Below are 26,324 nucleotides of genomic sequence, written 5' to 3' on the forward strand. Positions count from 1 at the left end.
GACGGTCTGCTATTATATGTCTCATAATGAGAATGCCTGTTACAAGCTATTGTGAGGGCACCTTCTTTTTCCCCTGTGTGTTGCTGCTTGCTTATGACTGGTTAACATCATTCAGGGGCATAAGTACACACGCCTGAGAGTAAAATGCCTGGTGACGCCCCTTCGACTTACCATAAATTATAACCTAATCTTTACAAGCTAATATAAGAAGAAAATATAAAAAACTATGTTTTACTCAGCTCTGCAACCACTTTTCCATGAAATGGCCAGATTAACCTGCTCATTCTGGCAAAGGTCCACTTTAAAGGGGCTTTCCGCTAGTGAGATGCCGTTGCTGATATAATTAAAATTGCAACCCATCCTCAACACGTGTTAGTACGAGCAGCAAACTGATGACATATAGCTCCCGAGCCATGTGTTTCAACTGGAAAGAGCTGTATCACATATTCCTCAGTCGGCAGCTGGAGAACGGCTGTCATATGTTAAGAAATATCTCTCTTCCTTGAAGGAGATTATCTCATGCTTCATCCTTCTCAATGTTTATTTATTTTCCAGTTGGGCACAGACAGTTTCTATGCTCTGCTATAAAGCTGTCAGACTGACAGTGGAGGAAGACCAAATTTCAGATCCTCGGGAATCACAACACGGGTTAAAACAGATTTCTTCACATATCTCAGGCGTGCTCCTTGCTGCTGACGGTGTATGTGTGATACACCTTTTGTCAGTTGAGACACAAGTCTTGGGGAGCTGTATGTCTTCAGTCTGCAGCCCGTACTGATACGTGATTATGACGGGCTGCATTTAAAATAATATTAGGTACTTCATTTTATCGCATTCTTTCAGAACCCTTTTAAGGACGAGACCAGTTCTTCAGTCTTTTGTGTTGACATCTTTTTTAACTGACAATTCATGAGTACTTTCTATTCAGTTAGGTCATGTGATCCCACGATGACCTCCTGAGAATTACATGTCTTTATCTTCACCCTAGTAGGTTACCATCACATTTGCCAGCACTGCGTGTGATGAAACTGCATGGAATGTACCACAACTCTGTCAGAGGGAGAAAAGAATCTTCTATCACAGGTAATAAAGGTTATTTACACAGCTCCCATTACACAGTTATAATGTAGGAAATTAAAGCTCAGCCTCCTGATTGTATGCTGATAATCTTGTGCTGCCCTATACAAATCAGTATGTACTATGCACACTGCTTTGCCATTTCGGGACCTCCCACCTATTTCTTTATGCAATCCTGACCACCTCTTGCTGCCATACGTAGACAGATATTTCTATTTTTATTTCATTATTATGCACTCACCTTCGGCTTCTATAGCGATGATACTTTCGACCCCGGAAGTGTTTAGGGGGACGACCTCGTGGCCGACAAGTTAGCTTTTGCTCTTCTTGGGGTGAGCAAGAAGAAGGATGCTTGTTTTCAAATTCAGAGAGGATGACATTAATTTCCACTGGTTCATTCATTGTAGACAATTGTGGTGGACCAGTATTCACGTCAGGAGCTAGGAAAATAAAAATGCTTTGTCTCCACTAAGATGTCAAAAAATAAAACATACAGTCTTCCATAATCAAATCAGATAACTGGAGTCGTCAGAAAACATTTTATTTTCTATTACTGCTATATGTACATTCAGCAGATTTGATGCAAAAAAACAAACATTCATTGTGATTTTCACTGCAAAATCACCAGAAATCCACAGCGAAATGTGTTTCATCTACATTGCTAATACTGGATTACGCTGCAAATATGCCACTAATACGTATCTTTGCAAAGCCAATTCACATGTGTATTCAGCCTAATGCTGTTTATATAGCTAAATGATAACTTTTGCCATTGTCATACCTAAAAGACACGTAAGTCATACCTAACACCCCTCCATATAGAGAAAGCATTAACAATTTTTATACCACATCATACAATATAATGTATGATGTAGAAACTGATACATTGTACTGTTGCCCTTTACTAGAAAATGTCACACACTATACTAGCTAGACAAGCCTATGTCACTGTGTGCAGGTCTTCATCATCAGTGACAGTAGAGACTGCTTTGCTTTTCAAGACAGCAATGGACTATTGTAATGGGGAGACACACAGTACCTTGTGAACGTGGAATCTTACGTGGGCGCCCAGGCCGTCTGCGTGGCCTCTCTTTTGCCAGAACACCCATAGAGGATTCAAAGTGTGGATTACGAGTGGCATCCTCTCCTGGACTATAATCACTATCATCTGCAACCCGTAAAAAGGGAAACAGTGTATGAAAAGAAAGTCATTGTATAATAGGCATTGTCATCCTGAGAGTGTAGCCGAATACAAATCAATTACAATATTAAGGGCCAAGGTCATCTTTGATATGGAAAAACTATCATTTTTTATGTTAGTGGTTACATTTATGTAAAAAAAAATTAGCAAACGTTTCAGTTTGCAATTTTTATATAGCGCTAACATATTCCGCAGCGCTTTACAGTTTGCACACATTATCATCACTGTCCTCGATGGGGCTCACAATCTAAATTCCCTATCAGTATGTCTTTGGAATGTGGGAGGAAACCGGAGAACCCAGAGGAAACCCACGCAAACATGGGGAGAACATACAAACTCCTTGCAGATGTTGCCCAGGACTCCAGCGCTGCAAGGCTGCAGTGCTATCCACTGAGCCACCGTTCTACCCTACCATGGTTATGCATTGTGCAGATTAATCCAAATGCGACTGCTCTCTTGTGGGAACGTCTCTCCCAGTAATATGGGCAGCATGTGAGATCTGCGTTTGTTTCTCTGCGGATATCAGGACAGGTTGGACCCTGCATTTGTGTCCTCTTCATGAGCTTTCCTCCTTATGTTTTCTAGTTTCTCACTGAGACTGTAAATGTGCTGTGCCCTCTCCACACTGCAGATCTGTATACAACAGTCTCTCCCACCCCTGCTGCTATCTCTAACACTGAGAGGTGAGGGAGCAGCAGAGAATCATCACAGCCACGAGCCCTTATGGATTTCTGACAGTTTTGTAGCTCATTTAGCTAAATAGAGGACTTACAAACATCTTAAGCAGCAAAATTGTAAAAAAAAAAATTAACAAACTATTAGAAAGTTGCTTACTCATGTATTTAGGAAGCAAATGACCCCCCAAAAATTTTCCATGGAAAGGTATACATAGCTTTTAAAAGTTTCCTGTATAAAACCTCAAATGAGAACACAACATTTCTTACCATTGGGATCATCTATTGCTCCAGCATCCATAATATCATCTTCATCTTCGTCCTCCTCTTCTCTCGGTCGTACCAGCTTGCGGACTGTTTTTTCATCTTTATAAGCTAAAAGAAAAACAAGTGATGAAATGTGCCTATACCAAAACTAAGTGGATGGGTATCATCAGCACAGCACCACATTCATCACTTAAAGATGATTAACACTCTGATGACAGCTAAGAATAAATGGCCACCAGGTAGAAGTTCAAAATAAGGAATTGAGACAAGAACATACAAACTTTTCTAATATTGGAGATCTACTGTGTTATAGATTTTATTGAAACATGACAGGAGACCTCGCACATTAAGGTAGGGTAAAAACAATCAAGTTTTCCATTTGTCTTCTATTAGAAATCCTCTCTGTAACCAAGAACAGAGGTATATCTAATTAGATAGGTTACAGCACAGTCTAGGCTACAACCACCTCTGTAATGGCTGGTTTCCTAGGCAAGGAGCGCACACTTGCAAACTGTTTGTTGTACACCTTGCAAGTGCTACTGCGAAGCTGGCAGGTTTGTTGGCTCTGACCAACTTCAGTGTCCCTGTGCTCCCCCTGTGCAGAGAAAGGTCACCTCTGCTAGCAGAATTGAAGAGCGCACACTTCAGGCAAATGGCTCATCAATGCAGCTAGCTGGTCAGAAATCTTCAGGAGCGCACAGGCAACCAGAAAGCCAGTAGACAGGGGAGTAGTGAGCTCCTGAAGAATAAATCAGAGACAACCCCTTTAAAGGGATTCTGTCATTACAAGATGACTGTTCAAACCAAGTATAGGCGCTCAGTGCACACTTAGTGTGGCCAAATATTTAAAATACACCTCCCCACTTGCTTGATTTCCATTTATCTCCATCCTTCTCTGGCTCTATGAAGCTAGAGCTGTGAAATCATAGAAGAGGAGGTGGAGACAGATAGAAAACAAGCAGGTGGAATGTGTATATATAGGATTGGGCCCGCCATAAGTGGCGGGACTTAGTTTGAACAGTCGTCCTGTGCTGGCAGAGTCCCTTTAAATCTGTGATATCTATGAAACCATTCTTTATTTAATTTTAACATTTGTTTTGAAAAAAAGAAAGCTGATCTCTTATTGGTTGCTATGAGCACTGCTGACACTTTACAGTGTTTCGTGCATGATGTCAGATACTTTCCAAGAGCAGCTTTTAATGAGCCATATTGCATATATAGACCTCAGCTATATCAATGTGATGAGACTGCTTCATTTTCCATTGAGCACCAAAGATTATACGCCAAATATTATGCCACTTGGGAAAATACGTTGTGGTGTTTTGGGGGCAGTGACATAAAGGCACTGCAAATTGTAAAACTGAATATGCCATCATATCTAGAGCTTCTGGGCCTTTTTGATGTTCCTCTGAATGTAAATGAGTGCCTTACCTGACTGGATGTGGCGCTCTTTCACATGGCGGAGGAGAGTTGACTTGGACGTACTCTTGTATTGGCACATCTTACACTTATACTGCTGAACCACTACAACCTCCATCATCCCTTCTAGAGCTTCTAAGTCAGGCACTAAGTCCGGAGCACCAGATGACCGTGATGGCGATCTCTCTTTAACAGCAACAGGACTCACCGTCAGCGGGTAACTAGATGGGACTGTAAATTAATGAAAAATAAGTTTCACACCTTGAATTTTTGTCTTTCAGTTTTGCAGTGTAAACACAATACACAATGGTCTACATCCCATCTGAAAACTTCCCCTCTCTGCTAAAGACAGCCAAATATCTCTACATCTGGCAGTGAAGAAGTTAGCCACAGCGTCTCAAATTTAGGGTCCCGTCACATTTAGCGATGCACCAGCGATCCCGACAACGATACGACCCGGTCAGGATAGCTGGTGCATCGCTAAATGGTCGCTAGTGAGCTGCCACACATGCAGATCTCAACAGCGACGTAGCAGCGGTCGGCGGTCGTTACTTACCTGTCAGACGCGGCGATGAAGACGTCCTCCCGCCCGCGTCCACGCGTCGCTCGTCGATGCCAGCAGGAAGCAGCCGACGAGAAACGGCCCAGGACGTTCTCGCGTGATCAGCTATAGTCAGCGGGGGAGCCGGTCGGAGGTAAGTATCAGACAAAGCGATATCGCTGCTGCATCACAAAATCGGTGACGCTTAAGCGGTATTGCTAGCGATCTCTCTTAGTGTGACGGGGCCTTTAGTCATTGTACCTATTTTATACCACACTCCCTTCACCAGCAATATCATGGGGTTTTAGGCCCAAATGGAATCTTCCATGGTAGGCGAGGTAGATCGTATCCCATGTCTAGCTATTGTTCACACGTATGATCATTTAGAACAGATCACACATTAGCCTCCTGTATCTTTTTAAGTCCTTTAATTGGGTCCTAAAAAATAAACTTGCTACGAGTTGATGATAAGCTCAGGAAATCAAGCTACAGAACACAATGAATTAGCATTATGGTCAGAGACAGGAATCAGTGGTGATGTCTATATACATAGCATGATATCGCTAATGGCAGTGATTGGCTGCCACATGTGTGTATAGACAAAATGTGATCAACTGCTGGGAGGAAAAGAGACTGGCAGGATCAACTAAACTGGTGGTGTTGAAATGGCAGGGGGCTAGAAGGGTTAGCAGCTTCTTAAATAAATAATATATGATTTTATTACACACACACACACACACACACACACATACACGCAAAGTGTGGACAATATTCCGCAAAGTAAGAATGCTTAAAAAAAAGTGTAAATCGGCTCGTGTTTTGTTAATTGATAAAAATATGAGTAAATGAAAGAGTAAACTAAATTGAATTAAGATTTGGTGTGTGCAGCTTTTGCCTTCAAAACAGCATATACAGTGGTACTGTGGCATGTAATAGTTTTGGCACACCAGATCAAAATTACTATTACTGTGAACAGTTATCAGGCAAAAAAAATCTATATACATTTTCATCTTTTACATTTTAAAAATTACAAAAAGAAAAATGGGCCGATGCAAAAGTTTGAGCACCCTGCTTGGCTAGTACCTAGTAAAACCCTTTTTGAATGCACTGCAGCTTGTAAACGCTTTTGGTAGCCAGCCAAAAGTCTTTCTTTCTTGTTTGAGGGATTTTCATCCATTCTTCCTTGGAAAAATCTTCCAGCTCTGTGAGATTCCTGGGGCGTCTTGCATCCTCTGCTATTTTGAGGTCTAGCCACAGATTTTCAATGATGTTCAGATCAGGGGACTGTGAGGGCCATTGTAAAACCTTCAGATTGCACCTTTTGAGGTAGTCTATTGTGGGTTTTCACATGTGTTTAGAATCATTCATTTGTAGAAGTCATCCTCTTTTCAATTACAACTTTTTTATAGATGTTACACTTGCATCAAAAATGTGATGAAATTTCATTGAATCAATTCTTCTCTCTACACGTGAAATGTTCCCTATTACAATGGCTGCAACACAAAAATAAAGCATGATTGATCCAATGCTATGCTTAATGGTTGGAGAGAGGTTCTTTTCCTACAATTCTGTGCCCTTTTGTTTCCACATATACCTTTGGTCATTGTGGCCAAAGAGTTGGACTTGTATACAAAATACATAAGGCTTGTTTAGATGTTCTTTTTTATTCCGATGATTCTTACATCAAGGCCATATTTGTGCAAGTGTCTCTGAACAGGAGAACAATGTACAACCAGAGTCTGCTAGAACTTTCTGGAGGTCTTTTGTAGTCAAGCGACGGGTTCTTATATGTCTCTTTAGCAATCCTATGAGCAGCTCTCACTGAAATTTTGCTTGGTCTTCCAGACATTATCTTGACCTCCACTGTTATTGTTAGCTTCAATTTCTTAATTACATTTCGAACTAAGGAAAGGGCCACTTGAAAACGCTGTGCTAGCTTCTTATAGCCTTCTCCTGTTTTGTGGGTCTCCACCATTTTCAAAGAGCTAGGCAGCTGCTTAGAAGAACTCATGGCTGCTAATTTTTGGCACAAGGTTTGAGGAGGCTTGATTTTTATAAAGCTGTGAAATTTGCATAACCTGGTGTTTACTAACAATGATAGTGAACAAGCCATAACCATAACAGGCTAATAAAGGTCTGAGACCTTGGTCAAAGTTATCTGAGCACACAAATCTTCAAGGGTGCCAAAACTGTTGCATTTTCCTTTTTGTAATTTTTAAAATGTAAAAACTCATAGAATCATAGAATGTTAGAGTTGAAAGGGACCTCTAGGGTCATCGTGTCCAATCCCCTGCTCAAAGCAAGGATTCACTAAACCATCTCAGACAGATGTCTGTCCAGCATTTGACTGAAGACTCGCCACCTCTTGTGGCAGCATGTTACACTCATTGATCACCCTCACTGTTAAGTTTTTTCTAATATCTAATCTGTATCTTCTCCCTTTCAGCTCCATTCCATTGCTTCTCGTGTTCCTGTGTGAAAATGAGAATAATGATGATCCCTCTACACTGTGACATCCCTTCATATATTTGTAGACAGCTATTAAGTCTCCTCTAAACTTTAATTTTTGCAAGCTAAACATTCCCAAATCCATTAACTGTTCCTCGTAGGACATAGTTTGCAGTCCGCAACTGAAAATACCATATATACTTGTGTATAAGCTGAGTTTTTAAGCACTTTTTTGTGCTGAAAACGCACCCCCTCGGCTTATACACAAGTTAATTGTCCCAGAGGGCCGGTGGGGAGAGGGAGCAGCAGAGCAGCGGGTCACAGGAGGCTGTAACTGTGCCCGCTGCTAAAGAGAAATTAATATTCATTCACTGCACTGGCAATGAATTTTAATTTCTCTTATAGCGTGCACAGTGACACTTGCAGCTTCCGGCTTCCAGAAGACATCCTACTCACTTTCCTGCGTGTCCTTGCTGCATCTTGTTGGTTACGGCGCCAGCAGCATTTCCAGCTGAGCGATCACTTGGCCCTGCTAATTACGGTCATGAATATGCATGCCTCTCGACTCCAATATTCATTACCTTAATGAGCGGGGCCACATGTCGCTCGGCAGGAAGAGCTGCTGGCACCGCAACGAGATGCATCGAGGGTGCGCAGGAAGGTGAGTTTGTTTTTTTTTTTAAAAAGGAAACATGCATACAAGGACAGGGACGAGGAAGATATGCATACCAGGACAGTGACGGGGGAGCCATGCCTACAAGGACAGGGACAGGGGAGCCATGCATACAAGAAAAGGGGATAAGGAGCCATGCACACAAGGACAGCGATGGGGGAGCCATGCATACAAAGACAGGGACCGGGGAGCCATGCATACAAGGGTAGAGGATAAGGAGCCATGCATACAAGGATAGGGACGGGGAAGCCATGCATACCAGGACAGCGATGGGTAAGCCATGCATACCAGGACAGCGATCGGGGAGCCATGCATACAAGAATAGGGGATAAGGAGCCATGCATACAGGGACAGGAAAGGGGAAGCCATGCATACCAGGACAGGGATGAGGGGACAAGGCATAACCGGCTTATACTCGAGTCAATAAGCTTACCCAGTTTTTTGTGGCAAAATTAGGTACCTAGGCTTATACTCGAGTATATACTGTATGTTTTTTTCCTAAATTACAAAGGAAATACGTCATCTTTAACTTTATGCCTTTTAGAGATCAATTTATCTTCAACTTGCATAACTGTTCACAATAACAGTAATTTTGATCAGGTGTGACAAAACTTTTCAATGCCACTATATTCTTCTAGGTAAACTTGGACAGTTTTTGAGGGAACTTTGTAAGGAGGTTGGTTCCAAACATCTAGAACAACTAGCCCCTTTAAATATTTCACCATCTTACAATTCATACACAAGCTTGAATTTGACTTAATTTCCACTGTTCCAATCCATCCAATCAATAGAATTCCCACAATTGTAGATTATTCCTCATAGGCATATATTTGGTGCACTAGTCGGAGTTACAATAAGTATCCTGAGGGAAAGCTACTTAAACCTGTGTGCTTCCAATGATTTCAATGAATCTAATGGGGGTGGCGCTCCAAGTAATGTCTAGATACCTTACTCCGAAAATCCACCCAATTTAACCCATCCTTATATAGATGAAAGCTGAGATACTAGGAAATACACCCATGTACTTGGTAAGCAAGTAAAAGAAGGTTTAGGTTACTATTCATATGTCCATAAATTTTAGTACCTGAGAAAACAGGAGTTTTGCTCATTTGGTCAAAAAGATTCAAGCTCTGAGCACATATTTATGTGTCATGTACAGGTGATTCTCACAAAATTAGAATATAATCAAAAAGTGAATTTATTTCAGTTCTTCAATACAAAAAGTGAAACTCATTATATAGAGTCAATACTAACTGATCTTTTTCAAGTGTTTACTTCTGTTAATGTTGATTATTATGGTTTACAGCCAATGAAAACCCAAAAGTCATTATCTCAGTAAATTAGAATACTTTATAACATCAGCTTGGAAAATTATTTTAAAATCTGAAATGTTGGCCTACTGAAATGTGTATTCAGTAAATGCATTCAATACTTGGTCGGGGCTCCTTTTGCATCAATTACTGCATCAATGCAGCGTGGCATGGAGGTGATCAGCCTGTGGCACTGCTGAGGTGTTATGGAAGCCCAGGTTGCTTTGATAGCAGCCTTCAGCTCATCTGCATTGTTGGGTCTGGTGTCTCATCTTCCTCTTGACAACACCTCATAGATTCTCTATGGGGTTAAGGTCAGGCGAGTTTGCTGGCCAATCAAGCACAGCGATACTGTTGATACCAGGTATTGGTACCTTTGGCAGTGTGAACAGGTGCCAAGTCCTGCTGGAGAATAAAACTTCCATCTCCAAAAAGCTTGTCGGCAGAGGGAAGCATGAAGTGCTCTAAAATTTCCTGATAGACGGCTGCGATGACTTTGGTCTTGATAAAACACAGTGGACCTACACCAGCAGATGACATGGCTCCCCAAACCATCACTGATTGTGGAAACTTCACACTAGACCTCAAGCAGCTTGGATTGTGGCCTCTTCACTCTTCCTCCAGACTCCAGACCATGATTTCCAAATGAAATGCAAAATTTACTTTCATCTGAAAACAACACCCTGGACTGAGTAACAGTCCAGTTCTTTTTCTCCTTGGCCCAGGTAAGACGCTTCTGGTGTTGCCTATTGGTCATGAGTAGCTTGACACAAGGAATGTGACACTTGTAGCCCATGTCCTGGATAAGTCGGTGTGTGGTGGCTCTTGAAGCAATGATTCCAGAAGCAGTCCACTCCATGTAAATCTCCCCCAAATGTTTGAATGGCCTTTTATTAACAATCCTTTCAAAGCTGCAGTTATCCTGGTTGCTTGTGCACCATTTTCTACCTCACTTTTTCCTTCCACTCAACTTTCCTTTAATATGCTTGGTTACAGCACTGTGTGAACAGCCAGCTTCTTTAGCAGTTACCTTTTGTGGCTTTCCCTCCTTGTGGAGTGTGTCAATGACTGCCTTCTGGACATCTGTCAAGTCAGCAGTCTTCTCCATGATTGTGGAGCCTACTGAAACAGACTAAGGCCTGTTTCACACTTCCGTTTTTGTGTCCGCCAAACGGATCAGTTTCCGTTTTTTTGACGGAAACGGATGCCAACGGATCCGTTTTTAAAAAACCAGATCCGTTTTTTTGACGGATCCGCGGTAACCGTAATGGAAGTCTATGGGACAAAAAAAACGGATCCTGCAAAAAATGGCGGATCCGTTTTTTTTACGGAAAACAACGGATTTTGACGGATTTGAAAAAACGGAAGTGTGAAACAGGCCTAAGGGACCTTTTTAAACACTTAGGAAGACTTTGCAGGTGTTTTTTGTTAATTATTCTAACTTATTGAGATAATGACGTTTGGGCTTTCATTGGCTGTAAGTCATAATCAACAACATTAACAGAAATAAACACTTAAAATAGATCACTCTGTTTGTAATGACTATATAATATATGAGTTTCACTTTTTGCATTGAAGAACTGAAATAAAGTTTTTGATGATATTCTAATTTTATGAGAAGCACCTGCATGTGGCATATAATAAAGTCTCTATAAATCCAAACTCTAAATATTTGTTGCTAAACAAACAACATTTTCACTTTGCCTTTATCCTTTAGAAAAACCATCATGCTGCAGTCTGGAAACTATCTACAAGCTTACTACTGACTACACAAAGCGTTAAAGAGGTATGCCCATCTGGTACATTTCTGGAGTAAGGACTAGTTATGATATAAATGTCGAATAGTGGGACGGCCATCTATCTCAAAAAACAATGCGCTTTCCAACTCATAAATGAAGGTGCGGACATGCACATGCTTCTTTCTCCATTTTTTCCATGGGGGGTTTTCAGAGCCATCATGTAGGCAACATATAGCAAAATGATCTTTGGATAATAATTTAGATAAGGTACCAATTTGATATGTATTACTAAGTTATCTGACTTTCTAGTAGACCAGTAAGCTGCTAGGTGCTTCCTACTGGGTCCTGGCCACCAAGCTTCCAGCCATATAGTTGGGATAGGAAAGCTAATTATCAGTGTTGTGTGTGAAGAGAGTCAGATGACTGCTGCTTTCAATAGACCCCAGAATGAAGCAGCTTACAGGAGAACAGGGACACCTGGGCTAATTGGACTACTGTATATTAGTAAGTTATCTACTGTACAATTGAATTATTACAAAGTAACACAATATAACCCATTAGTCACGATTCCGCCTATCAGTGTGTCTGGACGCAGTGAATGACAGCATTGCCAGTCCAATCTAGAACAGGGGCATGCTGAGTTGCCAGAATGGTGATTGACAGGTCAGCTATCCAATCGTATGCTGGGACGTGCTGAGCTGTCAGTATTCTGAGTGACAGTTTAGCTGTTCAATCAGGACCAGGGTGTGCCAGAGCTTCATCCATGTGTTTTTCAGAGTAGTTACCTGGCTATTTAACCAGCTCTCTGCCTTAGATTGCTGTCAATTGTAGCTTTGCTCAAGAAATGCGTGTTTGCTCTGTGCTCGTACTCTTGTATTCTGATCTTTGCTGCTCGACCCCGGAATTAACTTGACTATCCGTTCTTGGAATTCTGACCTATGACATACCCGCCTGACTTTTGACCTCGGATCTCTTATCTACCTTTTGTTCATGAGTATTGACTAGCGTCACACCAAACAGCTCAATTCATAAATGTTATTAACAAAAACAATAAGATCTGCCAGAACCAGCCGGCTCACTGACAATTATTGATATTCTGTACTGAATAAACCAAAAAAGATGAAGACATAATCAGTCAGTGAAATATGGACCTTCACTATATTTTTAGCCCAAATAACATATTTTTCCTTACCGCCCTCAGGTTCCTGCAGGATCAGATACTGGGTGATTTCAGAATTTCTTCCTTCGGTACTTGTAACAATACAGCCTGAAATGTAGAATTTGTCTGATTTACTCTACATGTACACATCTGACAAATAAAATGACAATGTTTCTGACATTATCCGTCAGATGTCTGGTCACATGATCATAGAAGATTGGTCTGGCAAGATGATCTTATGTCCCATCCAATAAAGTATCTCAAGAATGTGAAGATAAGGGCAGTATCATAATTCTACTGCATAAAATAAATTAGAAAAAAAATAAATATTTTGCCAAAATTTGTCAGTAAAACATATAGGCTCCTTGAACTGTGTCTTCTGATCCAACAGATCAAAATAAATATATTATATTAATATATGACATATCATTTGTATAACCAGTCAACCTAAGTGTACACGTAGCATGGATTGTCAGTACCTTAGAGATACATTTTTTTTTTTACTTTGTATGCATGAAAAAATCTGTGCTTTAGGTAAGCGCTGATATAATGTCCATTTTGAGAACACGTTTGTAATTTTACAACCCTTTTAAGAATAAACGTTCTCTCTAAAAGTACAAGGGGCCAATTTTTCCTATCATATTTATGAGGCACTTAAGTGTAGGCTGCATATAAACTTCTTATCTCAATGAGAAAGTCAAAGGAAAGTTTATGAGAACCAGTATTCCATTTACACTGGGAATTTTATCGTATCGAGAGAGTATTGCATCACATGAAAGTTGCAGTTGTCTACAGAATGACCTGATCTGGGAGGGATCCACACTTCTTTTCAGACGATGCAATACCCTCTCACAAATTATATGCTCTCCTATTACTACCAGTATGTTTGGGGAGGCAAAAAATGTGGCACTAGTGAAATGAAGCTGGTAGCCCACCATCTTCAGCCCAGGCATTATCGCTTGGTCAGTGGCTTCTCTTCAATCACAGTTACAGAACTGAGGGAACCAACTTCCAACTTGCCTTCTGATAGCAGATAACTAACTAGGCCCATACAATATGATATTACTAAAGGCCCCCATACACAGAGTAATGTTAGCCGAAGACACCAACATAGACGTCAGCCAACACTCGTAATGCTTATGGGAGCACCGGCCAACTGATGGCTGGAGAAGAAGCCGATCAAGCCTGTCCAATTTCGGACTGCCATTCAGAAAGGTCAGCTGGAGATAAGCTGCCAGGAGAGATATCTGTTGGCGGCCTTCTTATAGAACACATGAGCACTTGTCTAAGCGTGCGCTCCTGTGTATGGGAGAGACAGCAGAAGCAGCTATTGGATGAACGATTGGACAAAGCATCGTGCAGCCGACAGCCATCTAATGTGTATGGCCGTCTTAACTCTTGAATCTTATTTTAACGCCTCTTCGTTTGCTCTCTAGATATGCCCATTGTAGCAAATATTTGTCTGATTAAAAGATAATTAACTCCTGCATAGATGAACAGATTTCACTCTGCTTTCCTGTTCATATTGATGGCCAATTGTTGGATTCTTATACACAGCCCCAATGTTGCATACTTATGGCAGTCCCAAAGTTGTCACCATGGCTACAGTGGGAAAAAAAAGTATTTAGTCAGTCACCAATTGTGCAAGTTCTCCCACTTAAAAAGATGAGAGAGGCCTGTAATTGACATCATAGGTAGATCACAACTATGAGAGTCAAAATGAGAAAACAAATCCAGAAAATCCCCTTGTCTGATTTGACAAGATTGATTTTTCAAATTATGGTGGAAAATAAGTATTTGGTCATTAACAAAAGTTCATCTCAATATTTTGTTATATATCCTTTGTTGGCAATGACAGAGGTCAATCGTTTTCCGTTAGTCTTCACAAGGCTGGCACACACTGTTTGTGGTATGTTGGCCCATTCTATCATGCAGATCTCCTCTAGAGGAGTGATGTTTTGGGCCTGTCTCTGGGCAACACGGAATTTCAAATCCCTCCAAAGGTTTTCTATGGGGTTGAGATCTGGAGACTGGCTAGGCCACTCTAGGACCTTCATATGCTTCTTACGAAGCCACTCCTTCATTGCCCTGGCGGTGTGCTTGGGTTCATTATTATGCTGAAAGACCCATCCACGTTTCATCTTCAATGCCCTTGCTGATGGAAGGAGGTTTGCAAACAAAATCTCACGATACATGGCTCCATTCATTCTTTCATGTACATGGGTCAGTCGTCCTGGTCCCTTTGCAGAGAAACAGCCCCAAAGCATGATGTTGCCACCCCCATGCTTCACAGTAGGTATGGTGTTCTTTAGATGCAACTCAGCATTCTGTATCCTCCAAACAAGAAGAGTTTTGCTTCTACCAAACAGTTTTACTTTGGTTTCATGAGACCATATGACATTCTCCCAATATTTTTCAGGATAATCTAAATGCTCTCTAGCAAACTTCAGATGGGCCCGGACATATACTGGTGTAAGCAGGGGGACATGTCTGGCACTGCAGGATCTGAGTCCCTGGCAGCTTAGTGTGTTACTGTTGGTAGCATTTGTTACGGTGATCCCAGCTCTATGCAGGTTATTCATTAGGTACCCCCGTGTGGTTCTGGGATTTTTGCTCACCATTCTTGTGATCATTTTGACCCCATAGGGTGAGATCTTGCGTGGAGCCCCAGATCAAGAGAGATTATATGTGGTCTGGGAGGTCTTCCATTTTTTTTTTATTATTGCTCCCACAGTTGATTTCATCACACCAAGCAGTTTGTCTATTGCAGATACAGTCTTCTCAGCCTGGTGCAGGGCTACAATTTTGTTTCTGGTGTCCTTCGACAGCTCTTTTGTCTCCACAATAGTGGAGCTTGGATTGTGACTGTTTGTAGACAGGTGCCTTTTACACTGATAACAAGTTCAAACAGGTGCCATTACTACAAGTAATGAGTGGAGGTCAGAAGAGCCTCTTAAAGAAGTTACAGGTCTGTGAGAGCCAGAAATCTTACATGTTTATAGGTGACCAAATACTTAATTTTCCAACATAATTTGCAAAATAAATCTTACCAAATCAGACACGGTGATTTTCAGAATTTGTTTTCTCATTTTGACTCTCATACTTGTGGTCTACCTATGATGTCAATTGCAGGTCTTTCTCAGCTTTTTGGAAGAACTTGCACAATTGGTGGCTGACTAAATACTTTTACCCATTAGCCATTCACACACATATCTCTATACTTCTTCACAAGTTGGTTCTACAGTATATGTGAATATATATTTGTGTTTATGTATTTAGTTGATTAATATATACTTTCTTACCAGATTTTATTCTAATTTTTTTACACTGACAAGCAAAAGGTTAACAATGTTTTGAACTTTTGACTTTCAGGCTCCATATCTTACCATCCACTACGGCTTCCAATGTGAGACTACCATCATTTTATAGACAATCATCTTGGCTATCTCATACCTACATTTGACCTGAAACTATTTTGTATATGACTAGTTATGCAGATTCTTGTAATTTCACTGCATTGTTCTCATTTTGTTCCTAAAAAAAGCTAAATTTTAATTTGTATTATTTGGTAGTATTTTGTAAATTAACCTTTGGCTTTTAACACTTCCTGAATCCTTTTGGGCATGCTCTCAGTCAGTTTCAAACATGTCTTGACCGAAACCTGATCCCTGGTCTCTTCTACACGTTCCCATAGTTGGTGCAGACTGGTTGACTCACTTGGGTATGCATACAGTTTTTTCTTCAACTCTACCCACAAGTGTTCGATTGGGTTAAGGTCTGGGGACAACGGAGGACAATCCAGCACCTCTACTTTATTGTCATTGAACCATTTTTTCGCCAATCTCGATGTATGCTTTTGGTCGTTGTCCAGATGGACACCAAGTCATCCTTTTCATACCCATAGTACTCCAGTGTAAGAAGTAACTCATCTTGTAGGATGCTCACATACAATTCAGCATTGAGACCATCATCGATGCTGGTCAAGTATCCAACACCTTTGTCTGTGAAACATCCTCATATCATCAAGCATCCTCTATCGAACTTAACAGTTTCTTCAATTTTTCAATCCATTAGCCACTTTTTCCCTTGTTTCTTTCAGACCCATTTGCCCCGTCTAAGCCTAGTCTCATAGCTCCAAAACACTGTTTCCAATCTTTTTCTGTCCATTTTTCTGACATTTTTGCAAACTCAAGCCAACGCTTCTTATGCGAATATTGAAGCCGAGGCTTCTTCACCTTTTTTAGGCCCACCATTCCAGCATCGCATGGTGCTTGCATAGACATCTGTGATCACATTACTACGAAGCATACGAGCCACCTCCACTGCCATGATTGTCGCGCCACAACGGATAGAACTTGTGCTGAGCTGTCTTGTTGACTCCGATATTTTGCCTGGACGTCCACCCCTTGGGTTTTGAACAGATAGATGGACTGGACTTCGTTTCATATTCTTTCAACTTGGCACTCACAAGCAGTATTTTTTTGGTTGAGACTGCCATCGATGATTATTTCTCTTTTCTGGGGAAATCTTCATGGCTGCTCCTCGATTTAAACCAGTGACCTTTCGCTTGGGAATCAACCTAATAACACACTGAGCTATTAGGGAATGTGAGAACAGGATGTATTTTGTAGTATACAGGAAAAAAAAAAGATTTTTCCATGACCATGAGCGAAACAAATAACAATGCAGTGACATATTAATCTGCATAACTAATCATATGCTAAATAGTTGCAAGTCAAATTTATGTATGATATAGCCAAGATGATTGCCTATAAAATGATGGCAGTCTCGAAGCAGTAGTGATTGGTGAGATAGGGAGCCTGAAAATCAAATGTTCAAAACATTCTTACCCTTTTGCTCTTCACTGTATATTTGTATTCTTACTAGTTATGATTAGTGAGAACCTGTTATGCACATGTGGTAGTAAACATGGGGTAAAGGATCTAACTATGAAAAAACTGCACAAGCCTCACCTGGTTTCTGTACAGACTACAGTATCCAGTAATGCAGGCCCTAGAGGCTCCAGAGCGACCTGGATAAATCCTGAAGGTAAAACTAGAGAGGAAAACTTGGACCTGGCTCCCTGAAAGGTCGTCGAGTGTATTACGTACCTCCTGAAGCTAGGGAGTTGTGCAGCATACGAAATAAATCCCAGCAGTACACTTATCTGACTGGCCTAGTCACTTGGAAGTAGTACTAGAACTCCAAGCAGAATCCACTGAAGACTATCACCAGCAGAGAAGCAGGAGGGAGGTTTAAGTAATAGCACCTACAGTGTGACAGGACGACTAGATAATAAATTCTTTCTTTATTCTTTATAAATTAAAAATACCTGCTGTCTGAAAGAATTCGACAAAGATAAAAGGTAATCAGCACCCAGACAGCAAGAGAACCTGCTGTGGCTCAGCGGACAGAAGAGCAAAGGGCCGCAGGATTGAACCCCGAGGCATGACAGAGCCCCTTTCAGAAGGGGACCACTGATCACCGCATGTCCCACTCCCACAGCCCCATAAAACAACCAATTTGATCGGCCAGGAATTTTTTATGCAGCAGAGGTAATGTACTTTAGTGTTACGTGCCAGCCATCTAGACCTTGTTAGGCTTGAGACGTACAATGCAATTCAAGTGATTTAGCTCTTAAAATAATCTCTCCTGTTAAAAAAAAATATGAACAGGGGCTGAGTTCATGAAGCAACCTGTTAAATATTTTTACTAAAAATGAATCATATGAGACTTTTTGCAGCCATCACACATTGTGCAAGATGCAATTGTGCATGTCAGGGCAGCATTTGCCTAGCATTCCTCTTCCCCTCATCAGTAGTCCTCTGTAGATTACATTGTTTTGTTGGGAAATATTTAAGCATTTTTTTCCACCACAAGATCCTGAGGTTTTTTTGGGTGGTAGGCATGCATATCCTTCTTCACTGAACTGACAGGTCACAGAGGCTAGAGCTACATAAACACTCTGAACTACAGAACGGCAGAGGTCACACAGGGACAAATTTAGACTGGCGGCTGGAGGTACACTTGGAACAAGTTCTGACTCACAGTGTGGCTGACAATAAATGTACATACAAACGATGGAATGAACGGATTAAAAAGTGGAGTTTTTTTTCCTTACCTTGAATAAGCTGAGGGTTGATTGAGCCATGTATAATTCGATCCACAGCCGAGTTGGCAGAATAGGTGTTTGCCGGGAATTCAGAAGGTATAATCACAGGCCGATGAGTCTGGGTAAGGATGGACTGACATATGCTGCATACCCCAGGTACAGAGCAGGCTTCAGGCTGGCAAGGAAGGATCTGCGTGTTCGATACGGCTCCCTAAAAAGAAAACTCATTAAGCAAAAGTCGACATACATAGTAAAGTAAATAAGCGAATACAAGCAAACTGTGACCATTGTTATCCACATAGGGATAAGAATTTTGAGTCATAAATCTACCAAGTCCAAAGCTGCTTTCTATCTAGGTCTTCCATCTAGGACTCAAGCAAATCAAGGTGACAGCCCTTGTGAGAGATCTGATGGTAGCTGACAAGTTTCTTTTTAATAAATCTACACCAGAACACATCTATTTTTACAGGTAATTTTTCATATCTTATTTAATGGGAAACCATCTTAAATGATCAGTGGGCTTTGTCTGGTATTACAGCTAATCAACATTTGAAGAAAAAGGATAAGATTCTACAGTGGCATGCAAAAGTTTAGGCACCCCTGGTCAAAATTACTGTTATTGTGAACAGTTAAGCAAGTTGAAGATAAAATGATCTCTAAAAGGCCTAAAGTTAAAGATGACACATTTGTTTTGTATTTTAGGCTAAAAAGTAATACACATTGTCATTTTTTCACATTTTAAAAATTACAAAAAGAAAAATGGTCCGATGCTAAAGATTGGGCACCTTTGGAGATTTGTGTCAGATAACTTTGACCAAGGTTTCAGACCTTAATTAGCCTGTAAGGGATATGGCTTGTTCACCCTCAATGTTAGGAAAGGCCAGCTGATGCAGATTCCACAGGTTTAGAAACACATAGCCTCCTTTAACCTTGTGCGAAAAAACAGCCAACATGGGTTCTTTTAAGCAGCTGCCTAGCACTCTGAAAATGAAAATGGTGGAGGCCCACAAAGCAGGAGAAGGCTATAAGAAGATAGCAAAGCGTTTTCAAGTTGTCCTTTCCTCAGTTCAATATGTAATTCAGAAATAGCAGTTTACAGGAACAGTGGAGGTCTGGAAGGCCAAGCAAAATTTCAGAGAGAGCTGCTTGTAGGATTGCTAGAAAGGCATATCAGAACCCCCACTTGACTGCAAAAGACCTTCAGAAAGATTTAGCAGATTCTGGAGTTGTGGTAATTGTTCTACTGTTCAGAGACACCTTATCAAATATGGCCTTCATGGAAGAGTCATCAGAAGAAAACCTCTCCTGCACCCTCACCATAAAATTTAGCATCAGAGGTATGCAAAAGAACATCTAAACAAGCCCAATGCATTTTAGAAATAAGTCCTGTGAATCGATGAAGCTAAAATAAAACTCTTTGGTCGCAATGATCAAAGGTATGTGCAGAGAAAAAATTGCATAGAATTTCAGGAAAAGAACATCTCTCCAACCATTAAGCATGGGGATGGATCAATCATGCTTTGGAGTTGTGTTGCAGACAATGGCACAGGGAACATTTCACAGGTAGAGGGAAGAATGGAGTCAATGAAATTTCAACAAATTCTTGATGCAAACATAACAACATGTGTAAAAAAAGCTGAATTTGAAAACAGGATGGCTTCCACAAATGGATAATGATCACACACATCAAAATCTACAATAGACTACCTCAAAAGGCAATAGCTAGAGGTTTTTCAATGGCCCTCACAGTCCCCCAATTCGATCATCATTGAAAATCTGTGGCTAGTCCTCAAAATAGCAGTGCATGCAAGACGACCCAGGAATCTCACAGAAATGGAAGAATTTTCCAAGGAAGAATGGATGAAAATCCATCAAACAAGAATTGAAAGACTCTTGGCTGGCTACTAAAAGCGTTTACAAGCTGTGATATTTTAAAAGGGAGTGCTACTAGGTACTAACTATGCAGGGTGCCCAAACTTTTGCATTGGCCTATTTTCCTTACTGTAATTTTTAAAATGTAAAAAATGACAATATATAATTTTTTTGGCCTATAATACAGAGAAAATGTGTCATCTTTAACTTTAGCCCTTTTAGAGATCATTCCTTCTTCAACTTGCTTAACTGGTCACAATAACAGTAATTTTGACCAGGGGTGACCAAACTTTTAAATGCCACTGTATTATCTAATATTTCTGTTATGCCCATCAGGTATCTGAATTTACATGGGACAACCAGCTACTTTGGAAAACTACACAAGATGCATTTAGGACTAGTAATGTATATAGGGAATCTGTCAGCAGGTTTTTGCCACCTCATCTGTGAGCACCATAATGTACTCAAACAGACCCTGATTCTAGCAATGTATCACTAAGTTTACTAGGTGGAGCAGTTGAGATAGAATCAGAGTTCTTAGATGTAGAATGCAGCAGAGCTCAGAAAGATAATCCCACCCACACCATGCTCCACGAGTACATTGTCTTTGACAGCGAGCTGCTTATCACAGGAGGGGCGGAGTTGCTGTAGCAAGGAAGTGCCATGTAGTCCAGGCATGATGATCACCAGGTGATAAAACCTTCATTGTAAGCAAATAACAGGACACAGCACGATAATTGACAAATCCTTGAATTCTGTGTTTTAACCTCTAACTCATGCTGTCCTCAGATTACATAGCAAAAACCTAGTGACAGATTCCCTTTAAGAGGTGTTGCTGTATCAAATTCCTACAAACTAAAGAACTATCTCTACATATTTTTCCTTTTAACCTGTAGCAATCGTACATAGGAAACACATAGGAAAGAACATACTGTGTAATCATGATGCACGGTGATGTCTGGCACCTGGGTGAGCATGATGTCTGTGGTCTGCCTCCCGTCAGCCTCCGTATTGTTGACACTGTTCGTATTTAGCGCAGGCTGTTGAAAATCTGCATTTTGCTTCAAAGTCACTTGTACAATACTATTACTTGAACTTGGTTCTGTTGCTTCTTCTACACCTACAGTCTTGGGGATTTGTTGCCTGGTTGTTTCGGGTTCATTTATGCCATTAGGTACATATACAACGTCCATGTCTTGGCTAATTTCTTCATTAGAGTTCTCTTTAGAAGGAGACCTTTCAGAAGCCATATTTTCCCTCTGCATGATATCCAGATTGGGAGTGGCTAGATCTGATGTACTGTCTTCTAGATCCGGGTTAACCAAATGCAAACACTGAGAAATCTCTAGCTTGCGTATCTCTGTGTTGAGCAGATCCTGTTCTTCATGAACCATATCTGAGCTCCTATCTATTGAACTCTCACTTATATCCATGCATACTTGACCATTTGCGTCAACCAAGTATTTTTTTTTGGCTATGTAATCTGAGCTGTGCTCTATCAAATCATTCTCTTTTGTACTTGGTTCAATGGGTTCCTGGCTTAAACCAGACTCTTTTGTGTCCTTTTCCTTCCTACTCAAACTGTTCTCTGACTCCACTGGTTCTGCGCCTCCAAACTCCAGCTTGCGGGATGCAATATCATCTGAAGTCAGTTTATCTAAGCTTTGTGGGTCTAGGTTTAGCTGCAGTATATTGGTCGTATTGCTGGTTTCTGGTGGTGTAGGCAACTGAGGTTCAGGTTGGTTAGTGCCATCTTCATCCATCAACACAACAATGGTCTCTTGTCCTCCATCAGCGCTCAAAACCTCTACATCTTTCTCCATTTCAACAACAGGAATCTGTGCAGAAAATTACAAAGCATACAGCTGCAGTTATTTCTTTTTAGATATGCTTAAAATAAGGACAAAATGCTACTGTACATAATCTTAAATGGCCTCAGATAAAATAATACATATAACATACATATTAGACAGAATAAGCATCATTTGTTCCACCTCTATTATTTATACAGAATATGGTAGACTAAATAACAAATGCAATAATGGTTCATCTTCTCCAAGACCTTAACATAGTAGAATTATGGTGATTGTCTCATCAGAAAAAAACCCCTTTCCAAATACATCTCTGGCCATCAGATGACTTGCAAAAGGTAAGGTGTTGATAGCTCATCATCTTGCGACAGTGGCCATTGCATTGAAAACCTGGTGTGTAGTTACTCAGGGTAAGCGTAGGTCCACCAAAAAGAAGCCAATGATGAAGTTTTCCATTCTAACTCATAGAGGTTGGGTCCCGAGTAGATGGATGAACTCTTTCTACAATGTCAATATTTCCTACTACAATCCATGGACATGGGTTGTGTTCATTTGATAATCCCTTAAAAAATGTCTGTAGGTTGAACCTAATCAGCCTATAATGCTTGGGGAGGTGTTCTGATCCTCAAAAATGGCAGATGTGGTGAAATGGGGGAGAAGGATTGGAAATATTGGTGTTTAACACGCTTGATCCTTTGCTCCTGCGGGATATTATCAGGAGGAACAAGTTAATCCCGTCCTCCCCCAAAGACAAAATGTATGATCGATCAAGTCGATGAAGCATCTGCATGGCGGAGGTTGTAGAAATATTTGTTGGCTCATTGAGTAGTCAGCCGATAGTTATTGTAGAGCATATCAATACTAAAAATATCGTAGAACATTATGTACACAATTTGTTTCCACAACAAAGCCCATATTCAATAATTATATTTTGATACTGCGTGTACTCAGAATTTGGGAAGAACAGTTTTCCACCCTCACATAAACAATTACCAAAAAGTGCTTAAAAGTCCAAAGGTTGGTGATGACATAGAAGTTAAACAAGCAACTGCATCCATGTCCAAGAGCTCATCCATGTACTGACTGTGCTATACGATTTCTGAATGTTTACTTGGGTACCACTGGTGGAGTACTAAATTTAAAAAGGATGAAATTAAAGGAGTTTTCTGATCTTTAAAAAATGTTGGAAATTTTTAAATGTAGTATAATCACTCATTATTGCACTGTCTGCAGCTTAAATGTCTCTGAAATGACCATGTCCGTAATGCTTGTGTGTTCCTGTACTCTGAATATGTGGTTACCCATCTCCTTGTTGTACAGGAGGCCACACATCACATCCCTCTTAAGCCCCCGTTACACATAACGATGTCCCAGCGATCCCACCAACGATCCGACATGATGGGATCGCTGGGACATCGTTAGGCTGATCGCTGGTGATCTGTCACAAGACAGCCCCTCCAGCGATCAGGACCAGCGACGCTGGTTTCTAATGTACGGGTATCCAGGAGCCGCGGCTCCTGGATAACAGCTGTTTACCTTGGAAACCGGCGTACACGCTGGTTTCCAAGGTACACATCGGGTATCTATGAGCCGCGAGACTCCTGGATACCCGATGTTTACATTAGAAATCAGCGTCCAGTGTCGTTGATCGCTGGTCTCTTGCTGCCACACGCAGCGATGCGCGCTGGCCAGCGGGAGACCAGCGATCGAAAAATGGCCCAGGCCGATCGAGCACGATCAGCAATAACCGGCAGGGGGGCCGGTCGCTGATCCCCGTCACACACTGATCTCGCTGGCGAGATCGCTGTGGCGTCACAAAATCAGCGATCTCGCTAGTGAGATCGCTGTGTGTGACAGGGCGTTAACCCCATTATTTCCAGCCTTCCCCCTCTCCATAGGTAGTGTGTTTCACATGCTGGGCAGCAGATTGTGCAGTGTCAGTGTGCAGCTAGACTAAAAAGCAGTATCAGGTCTATGTTGCCTCTGAAGACAAGTAGTAAATACAACACTTACACCCTGAAAAAGAAGAGCATGCAGGCAGCTGTTAAAAAAGGCAATCTCTGTGAGAGTAGAGGTATTATGGCAACTGTTGTGCTATGCATGGCAATCCTACTTATATCAAGCCCTGGCAGCATCAGAATTACTAAGTACTATGCACGGCAGGGCAAGATAATAAAGTAAAAAAATACTTCTAAATAATGATTGGATCATCTAATGAATATTTAGAAGACCAGGAAACTCACCAGAGCTCCTGTAATGCATATGTTATTAGCGGTCCATATAATACCATATTACGGTATTTATCATTTATTCTGGGTACCATACTGATCCATGATTTGCAAGCAAATTGGGTCAAACTTCCTGAACAATTCATTTTTTAAATAATTGTATCACTTCTCCTCTTTGATAGAATAGGAACATTTCAGGCACGGAGCTAAGTGTTGTGAAATGTGTCAAACCTACTAAAGATAAGTATTACGTTTTTGGCTTGAAATAATGATTTACATCTAAACAATCCACGAGGTGACAAAAGGAATAGAAGTGAGCCCAAAGTCCAGTAATCTGCACTATTCGCCTTATATACAGTACTGTATATTCCTGCATTCAATAGTAACACTATTGGCAAAATTGCTTCCATAGTTACTAGTAATGCAAAATGAAACATCAAACAGCTTGATGGGGTAGGATTGAGCAGTATATACAGGATCAGAGAAGGGCTGAAGAAAGCTGTACATATAAAGACACAGGAAAACGGAAGATAAATCATCTTTCAGGCATATTATTTTAATTTATTACTTTAAATACCAGCAACCGGAAGAAGGGGGCAGATGAAACATTATTTCTATCTATTAGTCCTTAGGGATTTTCCACAAAGATGTCCTGTGTCTGGTTTAGTGTGACAACTGTCCTATACGTATGTGAATCACGGCTGAGGAAGTGATCCGGTCGCAGGTATGACTCAGAAAAAGTCACCACCCCTCCACTATCTATATACATGTCTTGACGGAAAAGCGATATCTTATTTGCAAACATTTCCTTTTATGTATGCACAATCAGTAGATGCTGGAGGCCAAACATCAAGGGAAATGGAGGTTACGGTCTTCGCTTGTAGAATAAATAAATCAGGAAAAATAAGTGTGATATGAGAAGGGCTGTATATACAAAATGCCACCAATTTCACAGACCGGTCTGACTTATCTGAAAGAGATGCCTAAAGAAAGGAAAAAAGAAAGGAGCAATGTGCAAAGCCATTGTGTACACACCAGTGAGCTTCTACTGAAAACAAGCCGGAGGGCCTCTCCATGGAGAATGTGCTTGTTAATGTGGTAATAGGAGCTGCAGACCCAAAATATTCCCATTTTAAATAACAGGACATGCTCTGCAAAGCCCTCCACTAAGCCTGGCCAAAGCGGAGCTCACGTCTCCCCATAGCTATGCATTGTGCCCAATGTATAACTGGCTTCTGCAGATGAAATTTATTCACCTCACTGGAGCAAGTAATATGGCAATTGCTACTGGCATTTATGCATGCATTCAAAAAGTAATGTCTTTCAAATATAAATGACAGAACGCGGCGAAGACAAGAGAAAGGAGGGGGCAGATGAAGTTGTCATAAACGGTCTTCTGCCCTTTACAGAGGAACAGCATGTAGCGAAGCCCAGAACGGAGGTCTGGGATAAGATTCATGGCATCTTTTCTTCCCTTTTTATAACATCACAGGTGTAATATCTGTTACCATGGGGGAGCTTGAGGACTGATAACACTGAGTATGGGTATGTGTGAGGCTTTATTCACTAGCATTGGGCTTTATTTGCGTGAATAAAGTCTGAAGTACTTTTCCTGCCACCAAAAACACCAGATTCCAGACAAACACCGTAAAACGTCACGGGATCAGATAAGATTCACCTGTCTCCATTTGACAACATAGAGCGGGTGAAAAAAGTACTGAACACATCACCAATATTTCTAAAAGGTGCTATTAACATGAAATTCTCATCAGATGTCAGTAACAAAACCCATC

General features: G+C 40.9%; 1 protein-coding gene and 1 long non-coding RNA gene across 3 annotated transcripts in view; one reads left to right on the forward strand and one right to left on the reverse strand.

The window, feature by feature from the left end:
• The window catches only part of ZNF335 (zinc finger protein 335), a 158,546-nt gene that overhangs the window by 45,251 nt on the left and 86,971 nt on the right, over positions 1-26,324 (reverse strand). For both annotated transcript variants that reach the window (XM_073559356.1, XM_073559355.1), the window contains exons 2-8: positions 21,425-22,330; positions 18,630-18,831; positions 12,542-12,616; positions 4,651-4,869; positions 3,223-3,327; positions 2,117-2,245; positions 1,319-1,517 (exon numbers count right to left, since the gene is read on the reverse strand). In XM_073559356.1, the coding sequence (XP_073415457.1) occupies positions 1,319-1,517; positions 2,117-2,245; positions 3,223-3,327; positions 4,651-4,869; positions 12,542-12,616; positions 18,630-18,831; positions 21,425-22,315 (1,820 nt within the window). In that variant the 5' untranslated portion in view covers positions 22,316-22,330. The remainder of the gene's footprint in view (positions 1-1,318; positions 1,518-2,116; positions 2,246-3,222; positions 3,328-4,650; positions 4,870-12,541; positions 12,617-18,629; positions 18,832-21,424; positions 22,331-26,324) is intronic.
• Positions 890-12,727, forward strand: LOC141069632 (uncharacterized). Its single transcript, XR_012226613.1, has 3 exons — positions 890-1,083; positions 11,328-11,396; positions 12,551-12,727. It is a non-coding gene; the product is annotated as an uncharacterized lncRNA (long non-coding RNA).

The sequence above is a fragment of the Dendrobates tinctorius genome, unplaced genomic scaffold (assembly GCF_039654945.1).
Source record: "Dendrobates tinctorius isolate UK_male_01 unplaced genomic scaffold, ASM3965494v1 ptg000270l, whole genome shotgun sequence".
Classification (NCBI taxonomy): Eukaryota; Metazoa; Chordata; class Amphibia; order Anura; family Dendrobatidae; genus Dendrobates; species Dendrobates tinctorius.